The following is an 18,593-nucleotide window of genomic DNA, read 5'->3' on the forward strand; positions in this document are numbered from 1 at the left end:
ATAGTCATTATTAAACCTTTTGTTGTTTCAAGGTCCATATGAAAGGTCAATCCTAACGGAGCAAGCTCCCGGATCAGATACCAAACAAAGGAATACAAGCAATAGAAACCCGCTGGATAAGAAAGATGATTTATAACATGATTGGAGACGGGGTCTTTATCCCCCAGAGAACTAGTTGCCGGACTTCGTCAATTGAAGAATGAATGAGCGGTGGGGATGGTCTACTCTGGGATCTGGTGTCCGCTCTTCTTTCTTGTTTGTAGTTGGCTTTGAGGTGGACTTCCGTGGTGTTAGTTATGAGCTTCCGTGACATGTATGGTAATAGCTGGGAATAGCGAATCCTTTCATTCGGATCAGAAAGCATTGGTTCCTATCTTCCTATATAGGTATAGTGCACATATGGTCCTATTTAAATGAATCGGCCTTCAAACAAACTATGGAAGCCATAATAGGGAACTCTTCCCTCTTAATAAAAGGGCTACCCCGTACATTAAAAGTCAATAACATGGGCAACGAAATGAAAAAAAAGCAAGCGGAAAGAACAGAACAGGATGAATCAGAGAAAGAGCGCTGACAGGAGGACTGAAAGGACAAAGAATACATAGCTGATAGGGGCTCGGATAGGATCAAGAAATCGAAAAAGTGTTGCTGGAGCTTTTCAAATGAATAAAAAGAGATGAAAATCGAACAAAGAGCTAGCTCGTGCAAAAGTGGAAAGTGGAAGAAACCCCGGGAATTTCGCTTAAACCCCTTTTTCGCTAAGAGGAGGAGCAACAAATCGAAAAACTTCTGTCTCCCATATATAGAAAAGTAGTCAACCCCATTTCGTCATGCTACTGGAACTCAGCGATTACTTATCATCCAAAAAAGAAGACTAGGCGTTTTGCTTGAAACTGCTCAGGAAGAAGAAAGAACGGATGAAACAACCAGATCTGGATAAGGGGCTAACGAAATGCGAATGCTTCAACGCACTTTTCCTTTCTTTTTCTTTTGCAGCTTGAAATGGATCAATCAGAATCAACTTCCTCGGTATCCGCTTTCCCTCCGATGAACCAACAACCTCTACAGCTTCAACTTCCCATTCTGTTCTCTGGGCATAGCTATTCTAACCTTGCTTTGGGAGTGGGGGAACTGAATTAAAAATAAGCAACTCTTCTCAAAATCTTAAGGTGCTGAGCCCAAAGAACGACGCCATCCACGAGTTATGGAGCGGAACTGAGTGACTTCCTTACTCAAGAATGTCCAGCCCGACCATTCTTCTTGGGTCCACTAACGAGATTTCTATCCAGATATTCAAGTGAGCGTCCCTAAAAAGTAGAATAAATAGCTTGTGCTTGCGTGGTCAGAGTTGGGCTTGATTTCCATTCTGATAGGTCCCGTTCAAGCTGCCCGCCATCTGCTACCATGATGTTCCCAATATTTCTCAAAGAAATATCGTTAAGTAAGAGGGCAGTGGCTTTCTTATTTTAAGTCATATAGTCCATCAACAAACTCTAGCCTAGTATAGCTCAGAGTTCAAAGAAATCCTATTTTGATAGGAAAAGGCGCGGGGTGAAAACTCACTTACCCTCGAGCGCATCCACCCGTTTGATCTGATCATCCTTGACCTTCCCGAAAGAAAGCTCGCCTTCTTGATGAAAGACCTTCACCGTCCTTTCACTCCTCTTAGCAGGAGCCGAAACAACTATCAAATTGGGTCTCACTTCAGCTCAGCTACAACCCAAGATAGACATTGATTGGGTGTGCCATTCTCTTGAACTTCTTTCTTTCGAGACCATGTGCGTGCTTCCTTTTCCCCGGACAGTCGCTTTTGAGAATGAGTGCAGCGCCCTTTCCTTTCTTTGTTGACCGAGAGAAGATTTTAGTAAATTACTAAGGAGCCTCACCTCTATATTTCTCTTCTGAAGGCTTGGATCGAAGCATCCTCTTAGCTGCCTCTCACGTCGCTCACAGCAAACCATGGGTGAGGTGCGTGTCTGTCTTTTAATGCCTGTGTCCTGTTATCAAATGGAATCTCGAAAATTCTCTTGCTTATCCATAACCGCCCAAAGTGATCAACAAAGGATCAAACCGTAAACTTACAATTACCTTCCTTCCCATTTATCAAATATAGATGGAAACCACCCCGTAGCCCTCCCCCCTAGCCCTCCTCAGATTTCAACCTCGTAGGAGTCGAGCTCTGCGCTTCTAGTTATGTCCCCAAAAAATTCCTACTTTACCCCTCACTTCTTTTCCTCAATGCATTAGGTAATTTTGCTTTTAACGCAGGGGTTTGTTGACAAAGAAGCACTTAGTCATGCTGAAGTTGATCCCATCTTCATCGGATGATCCAAAACCTACTACGAAATAACAACTACGCAAGCAACTCCGAAACAAACTCCTTTCCGACCTTCTATTAACCAATCACTTCAGTGTGGTACCACCAGGAGTACCTAACGAGGTACCTCAAGCACGAATCAAAGCGCAGATGTTCTAAGTCCAAGCCTATAGGATCAGTCTCTAGGCCTTCGAGCAAGCCAAATAGGAAAAAAAACAATTTCAAGAAGATTGTCTGACAGGAGATACATAATTTAGAAAATATGGATTTTATGCTTAGTATGGACCGGCCTTTCTTTTTTAGGTTGTTAGGCGATGTGCTAGCCAATCAGTAAATGAATTCGCAATTACGTGAATCGTAGCCTATAGACTCCCCACCCTCCATATTGGTGACTGGTTTGGTCGATAAACTCGAGTCAAGCAAAGAGAACTATGATCCGCGCCCCCGTCTCATAAAGTCTACGACCCAGCTTCTTCCTCTCCGAGGTCGAAACACAGGGGAGACTGGGCGAGTAGAGTAGGATAGTGGACTTTGTGAATTCCGTCTATCGGCTTTGAGGTTTAGATACGGGTGAATGAAGGAGAAATTCTTTATTCGAGTAGGGGAGGAGAATTTCTTTGATCAATAGGAACTTGCATCAACAATGACCTGAAGGGTTCAGACTGTGTTTAATACCTTGCAAAAGTGAACACATCTATTCATGTCATAGAAGTGATTGCTACACCTGCTTGATCCACAGAGTCAGCTAGGGCATGTCGCATCATCTGGTTCAAGCTTAGGAGCTACTGCCGCATCTCTCTAACAAGACAAAAGCGTTTCATTAAGTACCGGAATGGTAGAAAGGTAATGAACCCTGCGATTGCTACTGAATACCCTCCTTTTGCTTTCTCAATAATGAATCCTTTGACCTTTTGATTTGTTTTCCAAATTTTGTTCAGTTCCATCCAAGCTCGGTTTTTTCTGAATCTTCGTGGTAGAATCATCGTTTGCCCCGCGACTCTCTCTGTGTATCCCACCAAATCATTGACCCTTTCTGCTGCTCTCTCTTTGCTCATTGATTCCCCTACTACTAGATCGATGAAGAATCTCTCTAAAATTTGTTTTTTGCTCATTGATTCCCCTACTACTCTATGCTTATATCCCACCTTATTCTCAAACCTGTTTTCTCTGTTGATTTGTAATATTTGAGTCTCATCTTGCATACAACTGATGGTCTTCGCTGGTGCTTCATCCACCAAGAACATTTCTTCCCCTAATCTCAAAACTGTAGATTGTACGGCGTTTCCACTACATAATCTAAAACTGACATTAGCTCTTTTAAATGATCTACTCAAATAGATGTTCATCCTAAGCTTTTTTTCTCCTCCTCTTCCTATTGATCAAAAGATGTGGATTGAGAATTCTCTTCTTTCTCCAATACCGGAGAGTGTGAGTGGCAACAGCAAACATAAGTGACCAATCAGAGGAGATCTTGTATTGGGCCAGTTTTAAGGTTCCAGTCAATCCAAGGTTTCAAAAAGGTACCAAAGAACTCATTGTTGCAAGCAGGAGGAATCAACACTCTCCAAATGTCTGTAGCAAAGGGACAATCTCGCAATACATGAATTGAATCCTCGCAGGCTCCACATAGATCATAACTAGCAGTATCCCCACCAAATCCACGACACATTTTTGCATACTTGGTAAGAAGTCTATCATACCTGACCAACCAGACAAAGTGTCTGAGTCTATATGGACCCTTAAGATGCCAAATAGCATCCCACTGTTGCGTGTTAGTAGGACTAATATCACCAGGCCTCAAGAGGTTATAGCATGACTTGGTAGCAAGAAGGTCGAATCGTGTACTTTGACCCGGTCTTGTTTTCTTATCTTTTCCGGTACGTGACTTGTCTTTATTGTCAACTGTTCAAATACGGACTATTATTATAGAATAACAGAAATTTTAAAAAATAGTCCACTATGGAATAGTCCGCCTCGTAAGTAGCAATTGTATTATATCTATGAGCCTATGGTTCTTTATACTGCATTTTGCTGGATTGAGGTGTGATCTAGAGTGAAAATCCAACTAAAGGTTGGCTCGCGAGAGGAAAGGGATGAGATTGGGGCTCAGAGTCTGTATCCCAAGAATGCCAGATCCGGATAAAGAGGGCTTGATGAATAGGTGCCCTATCTCACTTATATGACGATCAGAAAATGGAAGTTTTTCTAAAAACAGTGTAATTTGGGCTTCACAATGGGTCTTTGACTCCACCGCACTGATCAAGGAGGTGCTTGGGGGGCTGTTTTTACACTGTGAAGTCGTTTTTCGCTACTAGGAGTCTCTTCAAACAGCATTTGTTCGATCTCATCTATATGAGAAATGAGTCAAATACGACTTGGTTACAAGATCAGCTAGTTGAAAGCTTCTTGAGTCGATCTCTTCTTCCTTGTTTGTAGTTGGCTTTGAGGTACCGTGACAGGTATGAGGTTCGGTGCCAGTCTCAAACAGAGCAATCAGTCTTTCGCTTCCGTTCGAATAAAACATCATCAGTTCTGTGGGCTATACCTGTCAAATCTAAGAAATGGGGGCTTCGACCTCTGCCTTTGACTTGTTAGGTGACTGACTCCTATGTGAACGAATTCTTGCCCCATATTTTCTTATTAATACATATTCGATAGCGCCTTGGAAGGGAGGGGCCCAAACAACTACTCCACTGTTGGATCAACTCGGACGTAGATGGACGTGGTTTAGGAGTTGGTAAAGCCGATACGCTACCTCTGCCTCAGGAGTCGCTGCCTCGGGTCTTCTTTATCTAGTTACGAGTTCATGGCTTTTTTAATATAGATTTTTGACTTGCACAATTATTGATTACATTTAATTTTTTTATAGGATTAATAGTATATGAAATTCAAGGTACCAACCACATTGATTATCATGTACTTGATCCGTACGTGGTTGGTACGTAGTTTTTCCCTTCATTGATGAGCTGTGAATGTGATGCGCACCCCTTTTTTCTATCTTTTTAGATTATGTTGTTGTTAGAAATCAAAACGACACCGAATCTTACTCACCCCTTCTCTCTATTTATTATGTATACCATGGTTTAGTGTATGTTCATTTCCCACGTTGAAGTAAATAAGAATTGTGTGGCTTTTTTTTTTTTTTTTTTTCCTTTCACAGTGAAGAAAAATCCATAGACAAAAAAGAAGCTGGGAATAAAAAAAATACAAAAAGAAAATAAAATACAATTGATATGTAAAATACACTCAACAGAATAATTACATAACAGTGCACTTGGTCCGTCTGCAACTCAATTATTTATTTATTTATTTATCATGCTACTTAATTGTTCATTAGATATGTGTTTTATTTTTATACTCCAATTCTTATATTTATTTTTTCTATACCAACTCTTCGTTATATATTTCTTTAATTATTTTAGATAATGATAGTAAAATAAAAAATGAGATAAATGAAAGCTATTCTGAATAAAATTGCTATGAAACTTAGATAAATACTTCTTTTAAAATTCCACTTTGTTGTATTAGCCATCAGATGATATTAATATTGACTTTTTTTAAGCAAGTTATTGTTCTTATATATGGCATTTCTAATAATTAAATTATGCTGAATGGGTTACTTAGAGTGTTTAGGAAACAGTGTTATGTTAAAAAAAAAATTTTAAAAATAAATACGACAAAAGAATTATTTAAATAGTACTTCTACAATTGTCTCTTCTAATATTAAAAGATCTTCTAAAATAACACAGTAATATTTTTATCTAGTTATAAAAAGTGTGTTTTATTTTCCGATTTACCCACAATACCTTTTATTGGTAAGATGTTATATAAGTATTCTGACTTATGCTTTCTTTCTTCTTTTCTTGGAAATGATTTTTGTAGGGGTGACTTTAGTCAAGAGAAAATGGAATGTGTTTGTAAAGTTGGTGTAGTCAACTTTGAAGAGGATCTTTTTGGCAACAGCTCAGTTTCCCAACACATTGGGTTACATTTGACTGATTTGAACTCTATGTTTATTTATTTAATCATAATAAATAAAATTAATAAAAATAAAAGAGAATGCAGAGTAGCGACTTCCTAAACAAAACCATCATCATTATTCAATTAAAGTAAAACTGGAAACATAATGGTTGACACGTTAACACAGCATGACTAGTTACAGAATAAATTCTGATGTGTTAATAAGTACAGTAACTAAAATTGATGAATTATAATTTTTTTTTTTGTAATGATATATGCACATTCATAGCATTAATTTACCTCTTTGGAATTTTGTCTATTGATCTAGGACTTTGATCAGTGATGCAACTAGCCTGTGCAGAATCATATACAATAATTGATGAGCGAGGCTGCATGGCTAGTTAGTTTATTTGGAGAACAGAAGAAAATAATGTATGTTCTTGGAATCTTTGATAAGTCAGGAAAGAAATCATTTCGAGGCCCACCTCTCATGTACTCAATGTTCCAATATTTCCTGTTTCGTCTTGGAAATCACCAACCTAACCAACTATGACAACTGAATTTATATATATAACCCTGTTTCATATCAATCCTGTTTCATATCACAAATATTAGTTAAATCATAAATATATTAGCTATGGACATGTTAGGTCCGATTTTCTAAAAATAATTTTCGATTTTTAGAAAATTAAAAATTAAAAAACTATACAGAAACTTTCATTTGTTAGTAGTTTCTGAAAATATATATATATCCAGATATTGATTAGAAACTTGTACAAATATTCTTCATTAATTATGATAGTAGCTATATATTGAGCTACTCTTTCCACATTCATTTAGAATTCTATTGTGGCGACCTTGTTGGCGGGTGTGTGTGAGCGTGTGCAGAGGGTATCAATAGGCTACCACACTGGACGAGCTACAGGTACACAATCCCACATCGTCTGGGTGTGAATGGGGCAAATGCTATATGTAGATTCAACACCTTTCTATGACACAACGCGTTTTAAAGCCGTGATGGCTGTGAACCCATCAGAACTCTATAGTTAAACGTGCTTAACTTGGAGTAGTACCAGGATGGGTGACCCCCTGAGAAGTCTCTGGTCTGGGTGAGCCAAAAGCGGACAATATTGTGTCCAGGGTGAGGGTCGTTACAAATGGTATCAGAGCCTGACCCAGCCGGAAGTGTGGCCAACGAAGGGGGGTGATTGTGGCGACCTTGTGGGCGGGTGTGTGTGAGCGTATGTAGGGGGCACCAGTAGGCTACCACACTGGGCGAGCTACATGTGCACAATCCCACATCGTCTGGGTGTGGATGGGGCAAGTGCTATATGTAGATTCAACACCTTTCTATGACACAACGCGTTTTAAAGCCGTGATGGCTCTGAACCCACCAGAACTCTGTAGCTAAGCGTGCTTAACTTGGAGTAGTACCAGGATGGGTGACCCCCTGGGAAGTCTCTGGTCTAGGTGAGCCAAAAGCGGACAATATTGTGTCTGGCCAGGGTGAGGTCGTTACATCTATGTACGACACTCGATTGTCAGGTGTCTCACATAGTTGTAGGGTCCACAATGCGTCTATGACAAGTTTTTACTCTCACTAATTCACGGGTGTCCCTAAATTTATTAGAATACATATATTTGTGCAACAATTTCTATGTATCATGTAAATTGAAAGTATAATTCATGAATTAGTAAGAATTTGCCAAAAAAAAAAAAAAAAAAAAAAGTTTTGGAACATCACTGGAAAGGATGGGTCTTGTACCGCAATTGACACATTGAAAGCAGCTGTACATATAAAATGAAATTCATAAACAAATCATTATTGAAGTCCCCAGGGATCCACTCGTTGCTTGAAAAGTCTGTACAAAAAATTAGTTTTAAAAAAGAATAATATAGAACTCATATTTCATTAAACACGACTGTATTACTAGAATACCATTGCTTCTTATGACGTTGAGTTGTAATAACGAATAATCATTTCATAAAAGCACTTTGGAATGTAATAGGGGAAACATCGAAAATACATTATGTAATGTTATCCCCTGCATTACTCTAGTATGCAAATCTGCATATCATATAGTGTCCCATCTCCTTCGGTGATCAATGGTCATAACAAGTCCTGGACATGAAACTCATATCTTTCAGAATGGTCATGAAAGGTCATGAAAGAGATGATTTATTTTAAGAAAGAGCCAGAACTGTAAACATAAAATAAAAATAAAAATTATGAACATTTAAATATGCATATAGTTAATTAGTTTAAAAACGGAATAATATAGAACCTCATATCTCATTAAACACAAATGTGCTACTACAATACCATTGTGCAGATTCAACAATGCAAGTTTAGCCTCGTTTGTTTTATTTAAACCAATCATGATACCTCTACATTTTTATAAAAAAAATATTTAAAAAGAAATTAATGAGCTTATAATTAAAAAGTAAAAACAATAAATACAATTTTACAACAAATAACATTTTTAAAAAAATAATGACAACCCATAACACTTGTAACAAAGAGGTCAATATTTGAGATATGAAAAATAACCTCAAATTTCTTTAAATAAATAAAAAATAAACATAAAAACATAAAATAAACACAAAAGGACTTACTCTTTGCCCACACATACCACTCATTCCGATGAGCTTCTTCCTTTGCAAGAATCATGAAACCTATATTAAAAGCACAAAATTTAATACACGTGTTGCCACATAAAAGTGGCAGGCCAATAGTTGGCCACTTCAATGATGATATGGTGCAATAAAAGAGTATGAGTGGACTAAATTATCGTCCGAATGATAAATTAACACACGTCAAAATTGGAAAGGAAATAGATTCCAATACGTTGGAAACATCTGGTCGATTAAGAAAAACAAATATGGAAGGATAACAACAGCTAGCTATCAAGATGTGGGTTGAATGATGTTGTGAGATTTATATGTACTACTCGCAAGTGCACGAATCTTTACAGATAGGGTTTATTTATAAGAGTGTCGTACCCAAGGGACTTGTGTACAATAAGTTTGTCAACAGATTTCTTAAATTCCAACTTAACTGGAAAGTAAGATAATCGAATTGTGATGATTAATTCTAAATTAACTAAATAGAAAATAAAATAAACTAAAGAGCAATGATTAAATATGATGTAGAAAATAGAGAGAGAGGATTAGGGGTATGACTTCACCACTAACGTCGCACCACCAGTTAATTGCATCAATTTATTGGAGATATATCATACAACATGCATAGGGAATTAATCATGACTACAAGCACATATTAATTTAGCTAGAAAATAATATAATTTAAAGCTAAGCATGGACTATCTTCGATTGGCATAAACCATCTATCTATCTACTTTACTCTAGGGTGTAGCATGGTCTATCTTTTCTAGACATAATCCATCAAATCTCTAACATTATATTCAGATAAGAACCATTGTGTAATGATTAAATATGAGAGCAATGATTAAATATGATGTAGAAAATAAAGAGAGAGGATTAGGGGTATGATTTCACTACTAACGTCGCATCACCAATTAATTGCATCAATTTATTGGAGATATATCATACAATATGCATAGGGAATTAATCATGGCTACAAGCACATATTAATTCAGCTAGAAAATAATATAATTTAAAGCTAAGTATGGACTATCTTCGATTGGCATAAACCATCTACCTATCTACTTTACTCTAGGGTGTAGCATGGTCTATCTTTTCTAGGCATAATCCATCAAATCTCTAACATTATATTCAGATAAGAACCATTGTGTAATCATCTCATTCACAACTACAAGAAGTGAATGAGTTGTGTTCAATCACAAGATTAAAATATCTAAGACAAGATAAAAAAATATTTGTTAATGAATTAAAATTCTAAAACCGATTCTTATTGAAAAGTCAATTAAAAATCCTATAGATTACATAATCATGCATGATAACAATTGTTCTCCAATAATTAAATACAATCAAAACAGTGTGCTAAGCTAGGGCTACATCACAACCCTAGCAAAGTGTATAGCCAAGCAAGACTGGAGTGGAATTCTTCATGGTTAAGGAAGACATCTTCACCGCCATGGATCGATCTCTTCTTTCTTTTGACTGCTCCTCTCTGATCTCAGCCTCAAGCTCCTCTGTATGATCTTTCAATATTATAGAGGACCCCCCTTTCAATAATAATAGATCAGCCCCAAAGTTCCCTTTTTCATATAGGAGACATATATAGAAATTCTGTCAAGTAAGGACTCTTAAAATTCGTGTAGACTTCCAGTCCAATTTTGACAAGGTAAACAACTGTTTTAAGGAATCCTTGTGAAACACAAAATTGTAGCTCTTCGAATTTCCTAACAATTACCTTGGGAATTTAGCATTTTTGACGCTCGAGGAGAGAGATACAACCAGATTACAAAACGGGTTCAAGTTACCAACTTTGGCGAAAAAATCCTTTTTAGAGAAGGATTTTTCCTTTTCTTCTTCTGTCCATTCTCATCAACTTGTAGCTTTTTTTGGACTATTTTCTACGTATAATTAGACTTGAATCTTCAACATTGCTCGGTCCCACGAAAAGTCATCTTTTAAAGTTCAGAATTACTGGTCTTGACTGATTTTACAATTAAAACTCTAAAATAAATAAAAACAATAAAATAATGTAAAATCACAAATAAACTATTATTAAGAGAATAAAACATGCGAAAATAGAGGGCTAAAATATGTAACATTTAGCGCCTAACAAATGATTTCCTGAAAACAAGGAGGATGTGAACTAAAGGAGTTTGTAATATGTGAAACTTCTATAAACTGACAGTTCAGTTTAGAAGTCCTTACCTTTAAGGAGTATAAAATCAATACACTGCTTAAGAAGGTAGTTCCTAAGAATTAGGTATGAGGAGATCGTGGGTTATACAGGATCCATTTCAGAAGGAAATAGACTGAAACAGTTAAGTCACGTAATATGTGTGTGTGTGTGTGTGTGTGTGTGTGTGTGTGTGTGTGTATTCAAATAAGTAGTTTGAAGAACGTGGGACACGTGGCAGCAGTGGACACATGGCAGCAGTGGAAGAAACTCATAGATTATGGGTATGGAAGTTGGAATTCAACAGTTGAGTATGAGACAGGTGTTTTGTAAAGAAAGAGTGGGCAGTTGTTTAAAAGGACATGAGTCATTCTTGTAAGGTTTTAATGCCTATAAATAGTTTGTTAGGGCTACATTACAAACTCTGTCAATGACATCAATCAACATTCAATACTCTTGTATTTCAATTCATGCAATTTCTGTACAAGTTAATTTCAATTCCTTTACATTAATGCACTTACTTTCAGTATTGCATTTCAATTCATTAGATAGCATTGTAGTCTTAACACATAATACATAAAAAACATTATGGGTAAAGTACAGTAACACCCCTTGAGGTTTGTCAAAAGGACACTCAAAGGAAAGTTTACCTATTTTGGGACAATGACACCCCCTGAAGTTTGATACATCTACTAAAGACACCCAATGGTAATAAATTGACATTTTTACCCTTTAACTTTTATATTGACTAATTTAATTGCTGAAATGACCTTTCTAAGCTCATACTCATAACAATTTCTTCCCTTCTCTTCCTCAGCCCCCAACACCAACACACACTGTCACAGATATAGTATCTATCATGAGTACTATCCATGCTTGAGAAATTTAACTTATACCACTCGATTTCTTTTGTCTCTTGACTATTACAACTATTAATCCGAACAAATACTATTTTTTCAATTGTCTCCTCCTCCGATAACGTCTCTGTCAATCGTTTTTTCCACGCTTTCTCCTTCTTCATCTTACGTCTCCGTCTCCCGAATTCGAAAAATTGACCAAATGTACGAAGTATATCATCTTTGAGAGGCCAAATTGCTGTGAGAACTGGCTATGAGAACCATTTGGAAGATGAAGCACTGCCTATTGATGGAAGTATCAACTTTGTGGGTGCACAACCTGTACGAAGCAATATTGGGAATCATGTAATCATAAACTTAGTTCTTTTCATGTTGGGATTTATAGCATGTGCTATTACAATGGTTATTGTGTGGTTATTTAGTAGAATATAATTGTAATGGACTTTATAATTAATTAATGTATTATTTTTTTATATAATATACTGTGTTGCACCAACATAGCAAAATAGGTGATGACAATACAAAAAAATTATAATATGTGGTAATCTTTGTACCACCAACATACCAGTTGCACCATTATAGCAAAAAACATACAAAAACAAAATATGTCACCACAACATAGGAAAATACATAACTATAACCATATAAAAACAAAATCTATGCACCACCAACATACCAAAATAAATATCCATAACCATAACCATACAAATTATAGTAGTATCAGCCACAACTATAGCCGTAACCATACAAAATCATAAGTTCTGCACCAACATTCCAACAAAAGAAAACTACAATCTATGCACCAACATTCTAACAAAAGAAAATTACAATCTGTGCACCAACATTCCAAAAAACCAAACAACATCTGTGTACCAACATTTTTAAAAACCAAACATCTGTGCACCACCAACATACCAAAAAAATGTAAACCATATCTATGCACCAACATACCAAAAAAATCTAAACCATATCTGTGTACCACCAACATACCAAAAGATGAAAACCAATATCTGTGCACTAAAAACTTACAAAAAGCTGTACCATGAACTCCAAAAAGCATAAAACCACCAAATTTCCTTAAACTCCTGGGTCAATTGCAGTGGGCCTGTGAAAAAAAAAAAAAAAATAGAAAGTAAAATGATTAAAGACATTTATAAACTGTTCTTGACTACTCCAGATTTTTTTTTAAAAGCTCTCACAAACCTAGATGATGAGGATGCTTGACTGCTCCACAAGACATTGAAATCTATTGATGAAGATGGTTGAGACAAATTATTCAATAAATTCCCATATCTTGATTGTATTGTCATCACATATGAAACAAAATGATACAATATTAAAAATAGTAATATGACAGTAAACATTTAAATTAATTGATTATGATGGTTTAAAACAATAACCTCTTGTAGTTGCCTTGCATTTATCCTTGCAGCCCCTCTTCCCCTTCCAATGCCTCTTACTGTTGCAGTGCCAACCTCTCCCATACCACTTACAGTCCCTCCACTTCTAGTGCCAACCTCTCCCATACCACTTATAGTCCCTCCACTTCTAGTGCCAACCTCTCCCATTCCACTTGCAATCCCTCCACTTGTAGTGCCAACCTCTCCAATACCACTTACAGCCCCTCTTCCCCTTTCAATGCCTTTTCCTCTTGCAGTATTTCTTGCAGGTGCAATACCTCTTGCCATTGTTGATGCAACTCCATCAGTACCTCCACTTGTAGTGTCAACCTCTCTAATACCACTTGCTGCCCCTCTTCTCCTTCCAATGCCTCTTCCTATTGTAGTTTTTCTTGCAGTTGCAATATCTCTTGCCATAGTTGATGCAACTCCATCAGTGTCTGGTAGTCCACCAGGTAGCCCTGAAGTAACTGGCAGTCTAGGTATACCTGGTGTACCTTTTTTTGGCAGCTTGAGGTGTTACTTCAGTAGCTTTGTAATTTCTGACATTGTGTCCTTTTGCCCTACACTTTCTATAGTTGAGTAGTTGTTTTTTTCTGCTAACTGCACCACTTTTCTTGTTCACTTCACCAACAGCTCTTTTTCTTGCCTTTTTAGGTCTGCTAGATGAGGGCTTCACTATTGGTGGGTGTATGGGATCAATGGCAACTTCACGTGTCATTTACCTAAGAGGCATAGGGAAAATAACAGGTGTATATGTCCTCAAGTATGTCTCCCTATGATAACAACTATCAACAAAGTCTTCAGGATTACCCCTTTGGTCAATTATACATGCAATGGCCATGTTATATCCCTTACATCCCATTCCCTACAACTACATGTTCTGCTTGCCAAATTAACAACATCACTAACCCCTTTATAAAAAACTTCATATATATCATCACATGCTTTCTTTGTAGTGCAATGCCTTGAATCATCCATTAGCTTGGTCAATTTGTCAGCAATTGTAGGGCACACTAACCCCTTCTGGGTTAGAATCCATTCCCTTTTCGATTGAAACAGATACATCAAGTACCCTCTAATTCACTCCAACATAGTAATTAGTGGCTTATCCCTAACATCACAAATGTTGTCGTTCCAAGTCTCACAAAGGTTATTAACAAGCAAATCACATCTTGAATTATCATTAAACCTAGACCTTGACCATAACCTAGCTGGCACCTTTGACAGCCACTCATGGGCTTCCTTATCAATCTGACTTATGAGATACATATGATATTTAAATGTATCTTCAGTCAAAGCACGTGCTGCATTCCACATCTCATCCCTCAACTTCACACCCTTAAACTTCTTATTAAAATTCTCATACATATGCTTCACACAAAATCTGTGGTGAGTGCCATGCAACTTGTCTTCAAAGATTTCAACTAAACCCTATTAACCAACAATAAAGAAAATATTAATATAAAAAGTTCATAAATGTAAAATAAATGACATAAAATAAATTATTTAAACAGTTATACCTGTTAGTCACTAATTGACTCTAGAGGGGGGGTGAATAGAGTCAAGGACCAATTTTTCAATTTAAAAATTATATTTCTACCAAACTGTTGAATATCAGTTTATTGAAATATTCAAGCAAAATAAAGTACAAAATTAAGAGAGATAGGGATAAGAGATTGCAAACAATGACTCGGTGATTTAGCGAGGTTCGGAAACTCCTACTCCTCGGCTCAAGATCCCCCTTGAGACTTCCCAAATTCACTAGAACTTCTCCTTAATGGTGGAGAGCAAACCTTCACTTTTGAAACAAGATCTTGCTTCTCTTCTTTGCTAGGAGAACACCCTTCCCCTAGGCTTTCTTTTGGGTTATACCAACCCTTTACAATAGCTTTGAAATTTGAAGAAACAGTGTACAAGAATCTCTCAAAGATAGATTACAGAGTTTAGCTCACAACTATAGAAAAGATGAATATACGTGAAGCTCAGAATTGCTACAGTGATATGAAATAACAGAGAGGGAATGAAAGCTCAGAAAACTTATTTAATGCTTTTTAAGGAATGATAGAATGTAAAGCGTTTGAGCGCAACAACTACCGGCTGCAATATATTCAGCTTCTGCCGTTGATAGAGCTACGGAATTTTGTTTCTTGCAAGACCAAGATACTAATGATTGTCCTAAGAAATGACAAGTTCCGCTAGTACTTTTTCTATCAACTTTGCATCCTCCAAAATCAGTGTCCGAGTAACTGACAAGCTCAAATGATGTATGCCTAGGATACCAAAGCCCTAAGAATGTAGTAAAACTTAAATAGCGAAAGATGCGTTTAACGGCACATAGATGAGATTCTTTAGGGCAAGATTGAAAACGAGCGCATAAGCATACACTAAACATGATGTCCGGTCTACTTGCGGTTAAGTATAAAAGACTACCAATCATACCCCTATATTTTTTAATATCTACATTAGTGCCCTTTTCATCTTTGTCAAGTTTCAAAGATGAGCTCATTGGAGTATTGGCATGTTTGACTTCCTCCAAGCCAAATTTCTTTAGCAAATCTTTAACATACTTGGATTGGCAAACAAAAATGCCATCAAGTGTTTGTTTGATTTGCAACCCTAAGAAGAAAGTAAGTTCACCCATCATGCTCATTTCGAATTCATTTTGCATGCTAGAAGCGAATTTTTCACATAGCACACTATTGGTTGATCCAAAGATAATATCATCAACGTAAATTTGAATAACCAACAGGTTGCTATCAATGGTTTTAGTAAAAAGAGTATTGTCAATTTTTCCTCTAACAAAACCATTAGCAAGTAAGAAACCACTCAATCTTTCATACCAAGCTCTAGGAGCTTGTTTCAAACCATACAAAGCTTTTGATAATTTGTAAACATGGTTTGGATAAATGTAGCTTTCAAAGCCAGGTGGTTGTTCTACATATACTTCTTCTTCAATAAATCCATTTAAGAAAGCACTTTTTACATCCATTTGATATAACTTAAACTTTTTATGGGATGCAAAAGCAAGGAGCATTCTTATAGCTTCAAGTCTAGCTACGGGGGCAAAGGTCTCCTCATAATCAATTCCTTCTTCTTGATTATAGCCTTGAGCAACAAGTCTAGCCTTGTTTCTCATAATTATTCCCGATTCATCCTTTTTGTTCCTAAATACCCATTTTGTGCCAATGATAGTTTTATCTTTAGGCTTTGGAACCAAATGCCAGACTTTATTCCTTTCAAATTGGTTAAGTTCTTCTTGCATGGCCAAGAGCCAAGATTCATCATTTTCGGCTTCATGAATATTTTTTGGTTCAAGTTGGGAAACAAAAGCCACATAATTGCAGATGTTACTCGTTTGAGACCTAGTGCTTATTCCTTTAGATGGATCACCAATGATTTGATTTATCGGATGATTAGGCACTTGCTTCCAAGCCTTAGGAAGAGTGTCTTTATGAGAGAGACTTTCTTTTAGAACATCTTTGGAGCTATCTTCAAGAGAAGAACCATTTAAATCAAGATTTTCAATATTTTTTTCAATCTCAATCACATCTTCATTATCATCCAATGAACGTCTGAGAGGGGGTAATGGTGATTCATCGAATACAACATGTATTGATTCCACAACCACACGTGTTCTTTTGTTAAACACTCTAAATGCTTTGCTACGAGAAGAATATCCTAGAAAAATACCTTCATCTGATTTAGTTTCAAATTTTCCTAGATTATCTTTGTCATTTAACACGAAGCATTTACACCCAAAGACTTTAAAGTACCCAATGTTTGGCTTTCTTTTGTTCCAAAGATCATAAGGAGTCTTATTAAGGAGTTTTCTAATAATGACTCTATTTATAACATAGCATGAGGTGCTAACGGCTTCGGCCCATATAGATCTAGGAGAATTATGTTCATTTAACATAGTCCTAGCCATTTCTTGGAGAGACCTATTTTTTCTTTCAACAACTCCATTTTGTTGAGGAGTCCTAGGAGCTGAAAGATTATGATTGTATCCATTGTCATCACAAAATCTTTCCACATCTTGGTTGTCGAACTCTCTACCTCTATCACTTCTAATGGACTTAATTTTACATTCTTTTTCATTTTCAACTCTCTTACAAAATTTAACAAAGATTGTATGAACCTCATTCTTGTGTGTAAGGAAAAATACCCAAGTGAATCTAGAGAAGTCATCCACAATAACAAATGCATAGAGTTTTCCACCAAGACTAGCAATTCTCTCCGGACCGAATAAGTCCATGTGAATTAATTCAAGTGGTCTTGAAGTAGTTATATCCTTTTTTCCTTTTAAATGATGACTTGATTTGCTTGCCTATTTGGCATGCGCTACATGTTTTATCTTTAGAAAAATTAGTCTTTGGGAGGCCTTTGACCAATTCATTCTTAGATAGTTTTGAAATCAAATCCATACTAGCATGACCCAACCTTCTATGCCATAACCAACTATTTTCATTTGAGGATACAAGACATTTGACATCTTGATCATGTAATTCACATAAAAGCAAAGTATATACATTACCATTTCTTAAAGCATGGAAAACTTCTACATTATCCTTTTTGACAATGCACTTGTCCGATTTAAACAAAACATCATATCCTTTATCACATAATTGGCTAATACTAAACAGATTATGCTTTAAGCCTTTAACAAGTAACACATCATCAATAGATAAGGAGGAGGAGATACCAATAGTTCCAATGCCAATAACCTTGCCTTTTGAGTTGTCGCCGAATGTGACGCTTCCTCCTTTATGAGGTTTGATGGAGCGAAATTTTGATTGATCTTCCGTCATATGCCTTGAGCATCCGCTATCAAGGAACCATTTGTCCTTGGATGAATATGGAGACTTCAAGCAAACCTACAAAAGGAATTTGAATAATCTTCTTTTGGTACCCACATTCTCTTGGGTCCATGAGAGTTAGGAAGAGGTGTAAAAGTCCCTTTAATAACCCAGACTTCTTTTGTCCTACATGGCCTAATAGGACAATGATTGATCTTATGTCCTATTTTTTTACAGTAGTTACATTGTGGACTAAAAGAGGAATTTTTAACAAAGTAATTGTTCAAAGGTATTCTCTTTTTCAATAAACAAGAATCTTTGTTGTGAGGATCAAATCCAAGTCCATCCTTGGCATAAGCATTTCTTTGTTTTCCAAGTATGAGACCCAAATTCTCTCTACCTTTTGTGAATTTAGCTAAAGTTTTAATTTGATCTTCAATTATAACTTTCAATGATTTATTTTCA

General features: G+C 36.5%; 1 protein-coding gene across 1 annotated transcript; it reads right to left on the reverse strand.

Moving 5' to 3' along the window:
* Window positions 1–3,099: 3,099 nt before the first annotated feature.
* On the reverse strand, window positions 3,100–3,781 carry LOC132281002 (small ribosomal subunit protein bS1m-like). The gene has a single exon (XM_059782744.1). It carries the CDS (start codon window positions 3,661–3,663, stop codon window positions 3,100–3,102), a length of 564 nt encoding a protein of 187 aa, XP_059638727.1. The 5' UTR covers window positions 3,664–3,781.
* Window positions 3,782–18,593: the final 14,812 nt, after the last annotated feature.

Source organism: Cornus florida, unplaced genomic scaffold, assembly GCF_030987335.1.
Source record: "Cornus florida cultivar Cherokee Brave unplaced genomic scaffold, ASM3098733v1 CherokeeBrave_3.0.0_Hap2_Chr11, whole genome shotgun sequence".
In the NCBI taxonomy this organism is placed as follows: Eukaryota; Viridiplantae; Streptophyta; class Magnoliopsida; order Cornales; family Cornaceae; genus Cornus; species Cornus florida.